Below are 16,555 nucleotides of genomic sequence, written 5' to 3'. Positions count from 1 at the left end.
CCAGTCCCCTTTTACGAAAAACAATTTCCTTTCAGTCATATAATTTAAATCTGGTTGTAATTATTGCATTTGAATTCAGTCTTGTTATGAAATGTATCCTGTATGAATTATTCTCATTTGAAAATATTCATGGTCAATGACTGTGGCTGCATTAATTAGCAATGATTTTTGAGATCTAGTTGACAATGTAATTATCTGAGGGCTTGCTTTGAACATCTGACTTTTGCCTACCTTTTCTTGTTTTAGTATTCATTTTCTTGTTTCTCGTAAATGCTCTTCACTTCTTATAACCTGATGCTTTAAATTCTGTCTTTTGGCATGTTCTATCCTTCTAAATGTTGCATTATACAGTCATTTTCACTCATCAGGTTTTCTTTCTCAATTAATCATTTGTATAGACTCTTTTGTATGGTGGGATTGGAAAAGATGGGAGAAAGAAATTGACTGGATGGCTCTTCAAGGGGTGAACTTGCCTTTGGCATTTACAGGGCAAGAATCCATATGGCAAAAGGTTTTCCAGGTGAAGTAAATTATCTTATGCTGCTTAAATTAGATCCACTTCTATCTAATCTTTCTTCACAAACTATCCATGAAGCATGGATTTGCATTCAAGACACGGATATGACATGACACGGGGATGCTGATATGACAAATCTTGGAAAACATAGAACAAGATACAGCTAGGGTATGGCAACAAATAATTAAATGTTATTTACATGGATGTAAAAGTAAGCATTTGTAAAGCATAACAGGGTATCATAATAGCAGTCCATACTCCCATCAATGACACCCCAAAACTCCTTCACTTAGTCCTAATTCAAACATGGAACATAGGCCATATTTCAGATCATGACAACAACATCACAAATTCTGAAATTAATCATCCATCATTTCGATCATTAAAAGTCTATATTCATGAGAATCAACCACACACATATCCAGAAAGTATTCCAGGTTTGTAGGAAGTATCCAGAATCTTCTTTTTCTTAATTAAAAAAGAATATTTGAAAGTATTTGAAATGTATCCTAAATATATCTGACAACATATTGGTAATTGATACAGATGGAATACAGACACAATATACAATTTAAGGTGTTATTGTATCCTTGCAATTATTTAACTGACACCTGTTTCCTTCTCATGATTGTATAATGCTTGGTTGTCATTTACCAAAAGGATCACTGAGTCTTTCCAGAATTTTCCAATAAACTGTTATTATTGAACTTATCGCTCTAAAATGAAAGATTTGACATGAAAGTTTTGCTATATTTGGTTCATGTTAAAACTTTAATCTAGCTGTCATTCATAACAACATCCACTGGAATGCTTTCTTATACCTTCAGTAATATGGTTCACTTAACATTTGGTTCATATTAATAGCTTTTATCCATTTTATTGGGAACCTATGTGATGATTAGGCTGGTACACTATAATCGTTCCCTATTTAGCTGATACAGTTGAATACTCAAGATTGATCTGAGTTTGTAGGCTTTGGCAGTTTGGCTAGTCAACGATTCATTGATGTGTCATATGATGATCTGATCAGAATATGGAGCACATAAAATTCTGCCAACTGATATGGTGCTTTGTGGATTCTGAGTGTGTTGGGAACTTCTTCAGCGGTCTTCTAGCCCATGCATCTTGTCTGTTTTATTCTGTTTGCAGAATTCTTTGCCATGTGCTTGTCTCAATGATCCCTGCTTTCTAGAAGGTCAATAGTTCTCTTGTTTGAGCCACCTATCAAGGCCTCCCTTTTCTGATTACCTTCTTCTACCAAAGTCTGATTGCTGTGCTGAAAGTGGTAGTTAATTAACCATATATCCAAAGTTATTTTTGATGAAACTTTGTTCCTAGTGTTGAAGTGCTGATACCTGTTAGTATGGACTCAATGGTACAGTACCATGTTGACACACAGTACACTTCTTGGAGTTGGCAACTTGGCACAGCCAAAAAAAAGGTGATGTATGGTTTGAACTGGTATGGATTGATATGCATGGCTGCTTAAATCCCAGCTTTGAACTTATGATTCTTAAAGCGTTATTTATGATACACAAGAAGCATGTAGACTAAACCTAACATTCTGTTTAAAATAAGCACACTTTTCTGGTCTGTTCCTGCAAGTCCGTGCGACTTTTCGACCCAAAATGATTCACTTTGGCATGGTTTGGGTGAGAAATGGACTAATATGCTACATACTTTCCAAATAATATGGGTCATCATGAACTAACTCGGATTAGCGAATTTCAGATGTTTGACTATGTATAGGAAAATAGTTGGGTCGATTATATTCAACTAGTTATAATCATGCAAATTAATACATTATGTTAAATTTAAGAAATTGATTATACAATTTAATCATGCACTTGTTTCATTATGATTGTTTGATTTCAGTAAAACTTAATTATGTACATAATTCATTTTGGGTATTCCTTAATATAAGGTCCGCCGTACCGGGTCCGGTAGGTGTACCGGTTGCCTACCGGACCGGTACGGTTCCGGTTCGTACCGTGCTCCGAGCAGTATAAACCAGGAATCTCTTCCCCGCCGGAGCCGAGGAAGAAGAAGGGAACCAGAGAGAGTGCGGGGAAGAGAAGGAGGGAGCCCACCTTCGGCCGCCATCAGAGAGCCGCGGAGGGGCGTCGGAGGCCGGTAGGGGGCGGCGGAGCCCGGCAGGGGGCGTGGGAACCCGCGGAGGCGCAGCGGAGGCCGAGGCCGCGGCCGCGTCCACTGTTTCGAAAGAAACAGGGGACGCGGCCACGGTTTTAAATTTGGGGATTTTAAGTGAAGTCGGCAAATCGGTTGCCGACTTCACTTAAAAATCCCCAAATTAAAAAATTTGGGGACTCCTATATGCATTAGAAAAGAAATTAAAATGATTGCGATCCTAGAAATGAATCAACGATATCATTACCTAGGAAATGAATCAGCATTTAGGAAATAGAATTAAGGTATTCCTTTTTAACACATCATCATTGATACTGAAATAATCTGACTTGTATTGCATGATCAAGTTTTAACTATAGAAAAGAGATTGGCAACGTTTATATCTTGAAGAAAAAAAATCAGCACTTAAGAAATAAATAAACATTTACGGTATAAAATTAAGCTATCATTCTTTTAACACGATCAAGGAATCAGTGATAATCTGATATTCTGACTAGCCATGAATGATTAAGAAGAAAAGAAAATTATGTCTTGTGATCCTAGAATGACAATAATTACATTGAATATATCAACTTTTATTAGTGGATGCTCATTTAAAAAATTTATCTACTTCAAACATTTCCTTAAGTTCCTTGTCAATAACCAACAAATTAATGTCTATAAATTTTTAATGAATTCAACTTGAACTTTGTTAACTCTTACAACATGCATGAAAAGAGGTATGCATGCATACTGGTTCACGCTAAATGAGCATAACCATGAATAAGAAATAGTGATGAGAGGGGTAAGAAAACAAGAAATGAGGAATAAATAGGGGGAAGAAAATGAATGAGAGCAAGTGCGAAAGAAGAAATAAAAAAAAGAAAGAAAAGTAGAAAACAGAGTGATGGTGAATAATCTAAATCAGCTTTAATGAATATAATATATTCATGCAAGATAATCCTCTTCCTCCAAACTGATGTAATAAAGAAAAGAGAACAATCTCAGTTGAGCATTTGTATTGAAGATCAATAAATAAATATTTTAAAGCCCTTTCAGACTAAAGAATTGCTTGAAAACTCAGTCCAAATATTTGCATCTCCTGCTTCCATGCAGAAGTACAATCTATGTGCATGTGCATCGTTGATCAGTTAACAAGTTGAGCACGATGAAATGGTCAGGTTTTGGTTGTGCTCATAAGAATCTTATGTTTTATAAATTTATATTTAACGTGTCATGTACTAATTTTCACGTAACTGCATTGTAATAGAATACATTGCAACATGACATGATACAAGTGTTAGGTGATTGAACTATATGGGCTTAATTCAGGACATATTTGGTTCCCTGTGTTTTGTGGTGGGGGTGTTAATGAAGGTTGATAATGATGGAGGTCTCATGTAGTTGGGTGATTGAACTCGAAATCTTTATCATCATTGATATTTTCCTGTTCTTTGGTTCCTCTTTGTGACTCTATGTATAGTTTTAACTAGGATATGAAGCTTTCACCTGCAGTATTATCTGTATCCACTTTCTTTCCATCTCAATGCTGGTATAAACTATCTTAAGATGATCACTTCTGGTTGTTTTAGTTTTCTTAGAGTCTAATGTTGCGCTTCTTAGGTGAAGATTGATACTTTGATAGTAAAAATGAACAGGTGCTGGCAATCACATATCTTTGTTTCTACAGTTTTAGCAAAGCCAATAAGTGCTCATGCAACTTGGAGAAGTGTGCACAGAAGCACATAAATGAGGTTTCAGGTTCATAACCTTGCAATGTAATCACAGGCACCTGAAATGCTGGGTAACTGTGCATGAAAGATAGACTAATATGTTAATAGACTTGATCGATGCAATTCAACATGTCATGTGGACCTTATAAAAATCGGCTAATTTATAAGTTAGCTGTACAAAAAGTTAAAGTAGGATTATAAACTAGAAGCAATTGAAATTTTATCTTCCATTCGAGTATGGTGATCCAGTCCACTTCCAGAAACTGAATACTTAATGGATACAAAAGTTTTTGTCTTTCAAGAGATGCCATCATCGGAAAGAAACTGGGATACATTTGTTTTTTCACTCTCAATAAACTGCATCATTGAAAATGTCCTATGTTATACGTCTTTGTCGACACTATTATAGCCTAAAGCTTTCTGTCTTTGTATAAATTACTAAATGCTCAAATTATCTTTTAGTTCTATCAAATTTTATATCTGATATACACTCCTGGGAGATAACCACTTCCATCTATGGTGTTTGAAGTATAAATCAGCAGGTTTATTTTTATATCAAATATCCTTGTTTTAAATAATGCTGTAAAACCATGTTGTTTCATTTCCTTTTCCATGTTTTGTTATTTTCACTGATTATGAAATTCTTATTTCAGGACTTTAATGTTAGCATTAAAGATTTGCATGATTTTTTTGGTGGGCCAGCCTTCCTAGCTTGGGCTCGAATGGGAAACCTACACGGGTATGTTAAGGAATAAGGATAAATCTAGAATTACTGGAACATCCTATTTTACAGTCATGTACACATCATATTTTAGCTAAGAGATGGAGTGACAAATATTTATATATCATCTGAGTTGATTGTTTAGATTTGAAGTTTCTGTAAGCAGAATCTCAGTGGTATCTTTGATCATGATATGTGCTACTCTCTTTCAGCATTATTTTTGTTGGATCAAAGTATCAAACCTTTGTTTAATGGCTTGTTCATATAGAAAGAGTCTTTTAATTTTTTGCTAAATGAGTTAGGGTTTGATGCTAAGTTTAGAAAGGTTGATGGGATTTTAGAATTCTATTGTTGCACCAGGCAGTCCTAGGCTTATGTGAAGCAACAAGTCAAATTAATTATTATTTTCGGTGTTGTACATTAGCAAACTATAGATGGTTATGAAAGAGGACTTCAGAAAATGTTTCTCTATTTGGTTGCTCAGTACAAGACTTTTCCTTGTTTAGGGTCACTTACTGTATGGGTTTCAACTTTAAACTTTCACTAAATTTGTCAATAATTTTGTCATTTATGATGCAGTATTTTGTCATCAATGATGTTTTCACTTTTGAGACATCGATGGATAATGATTCTTGATTCAGAAGCCAACAATTTGGAGCTCATAAATTTCGTCCACGTCACACCCTAGGACTCGAACCAACTCAAATCCCAAGGCATGATAAGCAGTTTGTACATAGTAACATAAAATGAACTATCCTTTGAAAAACCACGTGATTGAATAAATTATTGCTTAAAGTGTTACCAACCACAAATTTTAGATAAAAATTTGAGTCTCAAAACTTCCAGCAACAACTTATATATAATATTAATCTTTCAGTGATACCCAAAATCAAGGTACGCGGAATCGACCGAACCGACGTACCGGTGGAGACCGGTACCAGTTTGGTACTGGTTAGAACCGGTACTGAACCGTCCAACCGAAAAAAAAATCTGCGACATGCGCGCGTACGCGTGCGTCCGCGTTTTAGCCACAGAGTGGCATTAAATGCCCACGTGGGGCCGTGTGGGCTCGCGCTCACGCGCAGCGCAGTGTGGGCTAGCTGCCCCTCGTGGGGAATCGCGCGCGAGCGCGGAAAACCGTGCGCCGGCGCGGTTCCGTACGCATGGATTCGTGCGTGGGCGCGAGCGATTCCCTGCTCGCGCCCGCCGCGGATGCCCTTTTTTTTCTTTTCTTTTTTTTTTCCTTTCCTTCTTCTTCCTCCCCGAACTCTCTTCCTCTCCTTTCTTCCACTCTCTCCTCCTCTCTTCTCCTCTCTTTTCCCCTTCTTCCGCGAGCAAAGAAGGGGCCGGAACCGCGAGCAAGACGGGTGATCCTCGTCAGCCCGAGGAAGGTCGGCCCGAGGCCCGATGCAACAGGTAGGCTTCTTCTCTTCTTCTTCTTCTCCTTTTCCTTTTCTTTCTCTTCTTCCTCTTCTTCCTCTTTCTTCCTCTTCTTCTTCCCGGACCGGTTCGCACCGGTACGGAAAAGGAGCCGTTCGGTTTCGACCTCAAAGTGGTCGGAACCGAATTCTATGGTTGTACTGTACCAGTGTTGGCCGGTACCGGTACGATATAGGCTGAACCGGTCGGTTCTGACGGTTCAGCAGACCTTGCCCAAAACCATGGTATGCTGAACCGACAGGAACCGGTCGGTTCAGCCCGTACCGGACCGGTACCGACAGGCACCGATCCGGTACAACCCTTGAAATCGGTTCCAACTCGGTACTAATGCGAACTGGCTCGGTTCGTGTCGGTACATATCCGTACTAGTGCGAACCAGTCTGATTCGCATCGGTTAGTGCGAACCAGTCTGATTCGCATCGGTACGGGTTAAATATTAAATTTGCTGCGTGCCGAGGCCAAAATCCAGCTGAACCAGCCGAACCAGTACGGTACCGGTACCAGTGCCCACCGATATGTTGGTACGGTCGGTATGGCGGACCTTGCTCACCAAACCATGAAGCAACTGTGGGCATCGAGGCCACAGAAAGGTATACCATAGCTATCACCTGTCACTTTGAAAAAGGTCTTACAGTCGCTGGAGTGAGCTATCTAACTTGATACAAATTTCTGCCATTGTCAAAATTTAAGTTTCTATTGAAAACAAATGCTTGTAAGATGTACGGCACAAATCAAATTGCTATTGGCAAAGTTCAAACAAAAGTTCAACGAAACAATTTTGTGATGAAATATCAAAATTAGAGTTTTCTAATAAGAAATGAGATAATATGAGATGATCTAAACATATTTATCTTTAAGTGTTGAGCCTTTGATGATCCATATAGGTTCCTTTTTCTTACGAAGTTCAATATTTTATCCTCAAGGCCATGTATATCTTCATTGTTGATTGGATGAGGTCACATATATTAATACCTTGGGTGAGGCAACACATATTGTCAAGGTTCACACGTCACTTGGCTAGAGTTCTATATATATCCTCGTAGATAATTTCAGAAGGCCATAAAAGAGCACCTCGCCCAGATTCACAGATATCTAATGGAATATCATTTACGTCATTATAAAGATTCCTCAGAAAGCTCCCATGCAAACAAACAGACATAGCACGTCTGTAACAAATTCTAATCAGAGAAGGAAATCAAGTCAGAATGCATAAATACAAGTTCAGAAATATCAATTCAAAAACTCCTGATTTTAGAATACCCAAATAAAAGCCAAGCACAATTTTAGCTAACATAGCGCTGGGCTTCCACAGAAATGAAATTAAGATCCTTTCAGCTAACTATAGATTTACAAAGAAACGCAGCTCCAAAACTGAAGCTAATTATAATCCAAAATTTCAGAAGTTGGAAATGACCATAAAGGAAGAAAAAAGAAGAAAATAGTATGGCACTTGTATAGAAAATACTTGCAACTTGAAGATGATATTGTCCAATACTTAAAAGAGTTAAAGAATAAAGCTATTTTAATGGGATACTCCAGAAAACCATGCCATATGCTGACGCTTCTTCCTGATATTAGCTAGATGATCCATTTTTGGGGTGCTTAGGAGCAAAATGTGTCTAGAAGTGTCAAGACTAGAAATATAAAAACTTACTTTCCAAGTAAGGTTGTCATCGAATTGAGCCTGGAACAAGTTTGATAGATATAAGCTAAATAGATTAACTTCAATGTTATGGACATGTAACTTCTTTAGTCATCATTAAGCAAGATAAGAAAGCTAATTTTGACCACTTATTGTGTTACTTCTTATGATGTCTTGTTTATTTTTTCTTTTATTTGTGTTATAGGTGGGGTGGACCACTTACACAAAATTGGTTGGACCAACAACTGAGACTACAAAAACACATCCTATCTCGTATGATTGAGCTTGGAATGACTCCTGGTAATTCCTTTCTTGGAGATTAAAAGGTCTTATGATTAAATGTGTTGTACCTAATGAATGATTGAGATGTAACGTATCATGCATCATGCCCACTTTTAATAGGGCTTGGTGTCCTATAATGTGCTGTATCTCACAACACACTGACTATAATGAAAGAATATAATTCAGTAATTTAGTTAGTAACCAAAGGGATAATTTCTGGCTCTGCTCCTGATCAAACATATGTTTCAATGCCATCGTTGTTATCGACACATCATCTTAAATTCTCTGCAGTAGGAAAACAGTTCATAGCTGTTCCCATATTTGTGATAAAGTATTTATATTTGTTTAATTATTTTTGTAGCTTACATCATTATATTGGTTTACTTCAAAATACATGAAGTTTGTAATTATTAGTTATAAATTCTTTTTAGTATCACCAGTAATGGCTCTGTCAGTTTTGCGTTTACATAATCTTCTAACTTCTTCAGTGCTACCATCATTCTCTGGGAATGTGCCGGCTGTATTCAGAAAAATATTTCCGTCAGCAAATATAACCAGACTTGGAGATTGGTATTTTGCTCTTCTGAATTTTCTCTTAATAGTTTCAGTATTTTTTTCTAGAGATTTATATCTAACATTAGTTTTATAGTTTTTTTTGCTAAACTGTATTAGTGCAAATTTATCATTCTTTAATTGCTACGACTATGTCCTGCTTATGCTTCATCTTATGGTACAGTGTCAATGCCTTTTTTAATTATTTCTTCTTAGTTGATTTTTGTTCTGCAAATGTTGATTCTGAGTCATTATCATTTTAAACTGGTTATGTTTTCCTTATTTTCTACACCTGAAGCACAAACTGCTTTAAGCATATTAGCTTGGAAAGTGCATTTGTTAATCTTAGTATACACCATGGTATGCTGAACTGGTTCGTACCGGCCGGTTCAGCACATACCGTACCGGTTTGGTCCCTGATCGATACGATACGTGGTGGAAAACGGTATCGGGCCCGTACCGAGAGAACCCAGCCGGAGCCGGGGAAGAAGAAGAGAAGGAGAGAGCGAGCGGGGGAGGGAGGAAAAAGGAGAGGCCTCGGCCTCCGCTGCGCCCCTACGGGCTCCGCCGGCCCTCCGCAAGTGGCGGAGGCTTCTCCTTTTCTCTTCCTTCCCCGCTCGCTCTCTCCTTCTCTTCTTCTTTCCCAGCTCCGGATAAATTCTCCCTGTACAGGCCCGATACCGAACGTGCTGAACCGGTACCGTACTAGTCCTGTAGGCGACCGGTACGACTACCGGTACCGGTACAACATACCTTGGTATACACTACATTATTTTAATACAAGAGTATAGGATGCTATGATATGATCTGCATTCAGTCTTTTCCTAGGAAAATATCAAGTTGAGAAATTGAAAAGTTTGGAAGCCATATAAAGTATGAATGTTAGTTTAGCAGGAAAGATACTTTTCTTAAGTTCCTATTCTTTGTCATGAGGAAAGTTGGGAACATGCGTAATTAAATCTGTGTAGTTTTTGATGGTGGAAAGAAGACAAGAGAATATAACCATTTTGTCAGCCTTGGTTTCCAATGCTGCTCCTTGGACATTAGTAACTGGTTGCAGAAATTTATTTTTGCAAACAAAGCAATTATGCTGCTGAGGATTTCTTTCATCTAATAGCTGACCAGTCTGCAAATATGCATAATGGACTATATTGCAAAAGAGATGAAAATGATTTTATGCTATAGTGGTGCTCTTGGTCAATTCAAAGGTTACTTGCATTGCTCATTACCAACACCAAAGTGGCACACAAACTTGTTGAAGGATGCTTAATATAAATAAAATTTTGAAAGCTGTATTGCATCCTTGGTAAAGTCTATGCTGTTGGAAATGGTGCTGTAACAAAGCTATGATTTGCTGTATGAGATACAAAATGAGGCATTAGGTGAAGTTAATTTATACCTTTATTGTACATACTTGGGCATTATTTAGTTGACATGAGATATTTAACAATGTTTAAGATACATAAGATCCATAGGGACCTATAGGAAACTAGACTAAGTTCCTTGGGCAACCAAAAGAGAATTAGCGCTCTAGCTTCTTGTTTCTTAAACTTGTCACAATTATGATTAAGTCAGAACCAAGCAAGGGTAGACGAACCGACCGAACCGACGTACCGGTGAAGAGTGGCATTTAATGCCACTCTGCCGCATTAAAAGCGGCCATGCGGGGCAGCATGTGGGCTCGTTGCCCCGCACGGAAAATTGCGCGCGCGCGGTTCCCCGCGCGTCGACCGCGATTACCACCACATGGAACGCGCGCAGGCACGAGTCGGGGACGCATTTCCCCACTCATACCCGCATCCCCGCGCGCGGGCGCGCTCCCCGCGACCTCTTTCTCTTTTTTTTTCTTTTCTTTTTCTTTCTCCTCTTTTTCTTCCCGAGCTCCTCCTCTCTTCTTCCCTCTCTCCTCTTTTCTCGTCTCTTTCCCCTTCTCTTGCGAGCAAAGGAGCTCTTCTTCCCCGCGAGGTGCTCGGGAGGAAGAAAGAGGCCCGATAGCGCGACAGGTCTTCTTCCTCTCTCTCCTTCTCTCTTCTCCTCTCTTCTTCCCTTCTTCCCCGCGAGTACCGGTGCGAACCGGTGTGGTTTGACCAGTACCGGGCTTGTACCAGTGCGGTTCGCACCGATACGGGCAAGGAACCGTTCGGTTCCGACCCTTCCACCGCTGTACCATACCGGTGGAGGCCGGTACCGGTACGATACAGGCGGAACCGGTCAGTTCCGACCGGTTCGGCAGATCTTGGAACCAAGGTTCGCCGTACCGGTACCGGACTCCGTATCAGTATCACACTAGTATAGTGTCAATACGGTACGGTACGGAATTTTTTTGGCATACCAAAGGTCGGTACGCCACTCATACCGGTACCGATACCAAACCGGTACGGTACAGTACAACACGGCGTACTATGGGACTCAGAACTCAGAAAACTTAATTTTTGTGGTTGCTAATTGTGGATACTTACCATAAGATGGTGGCAACTTCTTTCAGTTATTGGAGAGTGACTCCACATTGATATTTGAATCTATTATGACACATTGACGAGGTGACTTGAGATCAAGTCTTGTTGAAACCGCACTTTCAGGGAGACTGAGCTCACAATAAGGTTTTGAAAGCTGATATTTAGAAATTAGGACCGTACCAATCCCATGTTGGTACAATATGTAGTTATGTACTATGGTACATAGTGACATACCATACTGACATTGTGTACTAGCCAGCATGACTTGGGTTAGCCTATGCTCTTGGCCATTTTTGTGCTCCAAAATTTTTTTGGCCTTTTTCTTTATTTTGATTCTCATTTTACACAAATATGGTAATTCAGTGATTAATACTCAAATCATCCTATCCTATCCTATATGTTTTGAAGTTTTCAATCACTATTTAACATGTCTTTTATGGTGTAGTACATGATTTCGTATAACTTATCATAAGATTTACATCGAATAATTATATTTTGTACATTTTACACAAAGTCGAATGGTGCAAATTCGAGACTTGTAGAGTTCCCCACTGCTTCTCTTTCCTTCTCCTGCCTTCACATGACAAAAAAAACAGAAAGGGGAGGACTATAGGTGTCTTGCTAAGTATGATACTATCGACCAATTCGGGCTTGGTTCGGGCTCGATGTACTCTTATTCTATGCAATGCAAATGGTTCAAGCCTGGTTTCCAGACAATGGAATGCACCAAGGCCCTGTGTCCCAGTATAAGTCCCGTATTGTACATACAAGCCAACAAGGGGCCAGTATCTCTGGTACGAACCCTGGTTCTTAATCTGTGATAGCATTGGATATTTCATAACCCGAGAAATTCATATGGGCTAGTGCGATTCATAGTCACTTTGATAGCCAGACCATGCATATGTCATATTAGGAATATCTAAATGCATGTTCATGTTAAGGATGTAGAATGCCCAACAAAGGATATAACTATCAGATATGGGAAAGTAACTCAATTTGGGTGATAAAAATTGATTGGATATTAATGGTAGGCTGGTAGTTCACTAGGAGAATTTCATGTATTTATTGTTTGTAACAAAGTAATAAAAAAGTGTATACATTTGTTCTTTTTGGGATGAAAGAGTTTCTTTAATGTTTAATAACATTGTTTCCATTTTATCCTCGAGAACTAAAGCAAGTCGTTGGCAATAGCGGTGGGATGCTAGTGTAGATGATTGCACTGTCTCACTAGGGTCTTAGATCATGTTTTGCATTTAAGAGAGTTTGTTGCAATGCTATTTCTCCAGATAACTTGCAACTTAGGTATTAGGGTCATATAAAATGGGATAGATCCAACTAATTATTTGTGAATTAGTCATTTACCTAAATAAATCTAGTAACCAGCCTTCCTTCATGGGGCCATATGCTCAAGGTATGATCTAACTTGTTCGGAACTTGTTATATGCATTTAGGCGGGATACTAGGCCATAGGGTAGGCCTTGACGTAGGCCCTAACCCTAGCGCTGTAGGGTGAGAAGCACAAGGTGACAGAAGAGAAAAGTGGAAGAGAACACTATGAATTAAATTCTGTTAATCAATCAAAAGTCTGCCCCAAACTAAACCCCAGGCTGCTTTATATAAACAAGCTTTACAAGTCATACTACGATTAGGAAACCCAACCCAAAATAAAAGGAAAAAATGCTAAGACTATTTAACCAAAAAATATGAAAATTCGATAAAAAATAATGCTGACTATTGGCTGTGAATTCGCTAGCTACTACGAGGTTTGGCATGGCCCAACTGATCATAGTACCTACCAACTATATCCTTCACTGCATCAAGCCTAAACTGCCATTGAAGTTGTATGGATGGTTATAGAGTGTTGAATAGTAGTAATAATAGGCCTTGTCAGTTGTCACGTGTAGAGGATGTCCTCTGGTCTTTCTTTAGGCCGTTGGGAGCATATGGAAGAGCATTTTAGATTTGTGTATCACCTTATTAAAGACACCGTCTATGATTATGGGTTATGGGGCTTTAGAAGCCATAAGGAGGCTTGTTATTAGAATTAGTTGACTAAGGAATCCCACTTCTAGTGGGATCTAGCCCCTACTAAATATTGGGACTGGCCTCACTATTGAGGGGCTTTCGTTTCTCTTATCTGTGATTGTTTAGTAGGGGCCAACCTCCTTTTAAAGAAATCAGGAGATGACCCACCTCCAAATAAGCCTGGCACCAAGGTCCGCCGTACCGGTACCGGTCGGCGTACCGGTGGCCGGCCGGACCGGTACGGTACCGGTCCGGTCCGGTCCGTACCGGCCGGTACCGGTCCCGTACCGGCCGGTACTCGGTGGTTTCAAAAACCACAGCGCGCGGCGCTGTGGTTCTAAAAAAAAAAAAAAAAATCATACCGGTGCGAACCGGTTGGTTCGCACCGGTACGAGGCCGGTACGGGCGCCGAACCGGCCGGTACGGGCGCCGAACCGGCCGGTACGGGCGCCGAACCGGCCGGTACGCACCCGTACCGGCCGGTTCGGATAAAAAACCGGGAGATACCGGTTTTTTATCCGTTCCGGTACCGGTCCACGGCCGGACCGGTACGTACCGGCCCGTACCGGCCGGTACGGACCGGTACGGCATTCCATGCCTGGCACCCTTTTCTTGTTGGACTAGGATGAATATGTCTTTCTCGTTATAAAAGAGGAGAGTTCAATCTCTAATATCCTGATTGGCTTAAAGTCGCACTTGTCTTCTCTTGGGCTTTCTATGTTCAATCAGTGTCATACCATTACTCTTAAGCAAGGAATGCCGTACCGGCCCGTACCGGCCGGTACGGGCCGGTACGTACCGGTCCGGTCCCTGACACAGATGAAAACCGGTATTTCCGGTTTTCTTCTGTGAACCGGCCGGTACCGCTTGGTACCGGCCTCGTACCGGTGCGAACCGGCCGGTTCGCACCGATACGGTGTTTTTTTTTTGGGGGGGGGGGACCACAGCGCCTCGCTGTGGTTTTTTTTTTTTTGATGGGAAAGAAAGTGGTCCGGACCGGTACCGTACCGGTCCGGCCGGCCACCGGTACGCCGATCCGGACCGGTACGGCGGACCTTGCTCTTAAGGCTCTTTGCTCATCATATCCTTGGAAAAGAACCTCAGAATCCCACCAAAGATCAGTGCTACACCACAACAAAAGAATAAAGAACACTCACGATTAACTAATTTAGACTCAAAATCTATTTCAACTTTGTCAAAAGCAAGAATATAAAGCTTGATATAGGTGTTAAGACTCCATATCAAGGATGGTAGAACCGCTACGGACAAGCATGTCAGTCGGTGACCGGTGTGATACGGTACTGAATCGTGGCGTACTGGAACCACGAGGAGGGAGAGGGAGAGGGTCATTGAGGAAGGAGAGGGAGAAGGGGGACAGGAAGTAGGAGAGGGAGGGGGAGAGAGAGGGGACTCACTTGAGAGTCTGGATTCGAAGCCACATATTCTCTGTTGGAAGTGTCCATGGGATCCTAACCGGACCCTAGTGCGGTCAAAAGACACCGACCTTGTCACGGTCAAAATATGCCAGCCCTGTTGCGGGAGGATCAGGGGGAGGCAGAGCGCTAAGCCCTCGCCTCAACTCTGGCATCAGGAAAGAAGTGGCCTCGATTCGGAGGGCTGTTTCAAAGGGCCATCGGAGAGAGGTCTCCTCGGAGTTTCGAAGGGCCGGAGGAGGTAGAGGAGGGGAGAGGGGTCAGAGAAGGTGAGGGTTTCGAAGGGTTACAATGGGCAAAAAATATATATATTTTTGGTGATGGCAACAAGCGTTTCGAAGGGGCATTTATTGTTTTGAAGGTCCACGATGGGTAGCGAGAGCTTTTTTCGGTGATGGCAACGAGCGTTTCGAAGGGAGATTTATTATTTCAAGCTCTGAACCGTGGTGATAACCAACCGGTCTGGTTTGATGCATCTCGAGCTAGCCGGTTCAGCACACCCCAAGCCGTCTGGTTCAGCATGGTTTGGCAATCAATGCTCCATACTAATTCTAGACGCCACTCTGTTGACTTGGATAAATTAAATCTCAAACAAGCTAAAATTTGTTCAAAACTAATATATATATGAACAATGGCAAAAGTGGCATTTTTGACAGTTCTGGCAGCTTTTTAGTAAAACAGCTATGACTTCGTATTGACTCCAATTAACATAACTGTAGGCTATTGGACAGCTTATTCAGTGAGCTAACTAATGGATCTAATTTTAGTTTTTGTGCCATCACATACTATATTTGGCAAATCAATCATTTGGTTGTTTCTTGTTGAACAATGAGGATTCATAGTTGGCTTCCAACTAAACAACTCTAAATCAATTTTCTACACTTATAACTTAACTATAATAAAGGCTTATAAGTCCAATAAAACTCAACAAGTAAAACAATTTTGTACTTGAGTTGCTGATCAAATGGCAATGCAATTGATCTTGCAGAACATTGGGGCCATATCTGCTATGACATGCAGATATATCTGGCTGGAAGACTGACCTACCTTAGACACTAGGTAGGATGTTGCTTTTGGGCTTGTATCAAAAATCTCCTCTACTTGCATTAGGTTATGTGTTTAAAATTTTTATGCACATGTATAATGTTTTTTTTTTTTTGTTGAAAAGAACACAAAATTAAAGATACTGTTTTTCTTACATGGGAGTTCCTCACTCATAGTTCAACTTTTCCTTTGTCTTTATTTCAGGAACACTGTCAATGGTAATCCTCGCTGGTGTTGTACATATCTTCTTGGTCCATCAGATCCTTTATTTGTTGAAGTGGGGGAGGCATTTATTAAACAACAAGTGAAAGGTGATCTTTTTGTATTATGATGAATGCTTTAAACTGCTCTACAAATTACTGACATAGAAATTTTAATTGGGTACTATTAGATTAATAATTTGCACATATCCGTTGAGAAGAGTTGACTTCTTTATCAATTAGTAATGGAGAATTATGTGATTACTAAATATCATTTTTACAAGCAATAGAGAAAATGGGGATATATCTTTTAAAGTCTTTTGCAGTAGTATAAAAGTATACATGGAATGCATGGTAGCAGAACATGCAAAATAAACTGCTTT

At 40.2% G+C, this 16,555-nt stretch overlaps 1 protein-coding gene across 2 annotated transcripts in view; it reads left to right on the top strand.

The window, feature by feature from the left end:
• The window catches only part of CYL1 (alpha-N-acetylglucosaminidase family / NAGLU family), a 43,919-nt gene that overhangs the window by 1,603 nt on the left and 25,761 nt on the right, over positions 1-16,555 (top strand). For both annotated transcript variants that reach the window (XM_008804420.6, XM_088713751.2), the window contains 5 exons: positions 399-520; positions 5,031-5,116; positions 8,386-8,480; positions 8,951-9,032; positions 16,177-16,283. In XM_008804420.6, the coding sequence (XP_008802642.4) occupies positions 399-520; positions 5,031-5,116; positions 8,386-8,480; positions 8,951-9,032; positions 16,177-16,283 (492 nt within the window). The remainder of the gene's footprint in view (positions 1-398; positions 521-5,030; positions 5,117-8,385; positions 8,481-8,950; positions 9,033-16,176; positions 16,284-16,555) is intronic.

This window comes from Phoenix dactylifera, chromosome 17 (assembly GCF_051530095.1).
Source record: "Phoenix dactylifera cultivar Ajwa chromosome 17, Ajwa_hap1_PhDact_Kaust_v1.1, whole genome shotgun sequence".
Classification (NCBI taxonomy): Eukaryota; Viridiplantae; Streptophyta; class Magnoliopsida; order Arecales; family Arecaceae; genus Phoenix; species Phoenix dactylifera.
Note: the sequence above shows the minus strand (reverse complement) of the source record. Positions and strands in the feature narration are given on the sequence as shown.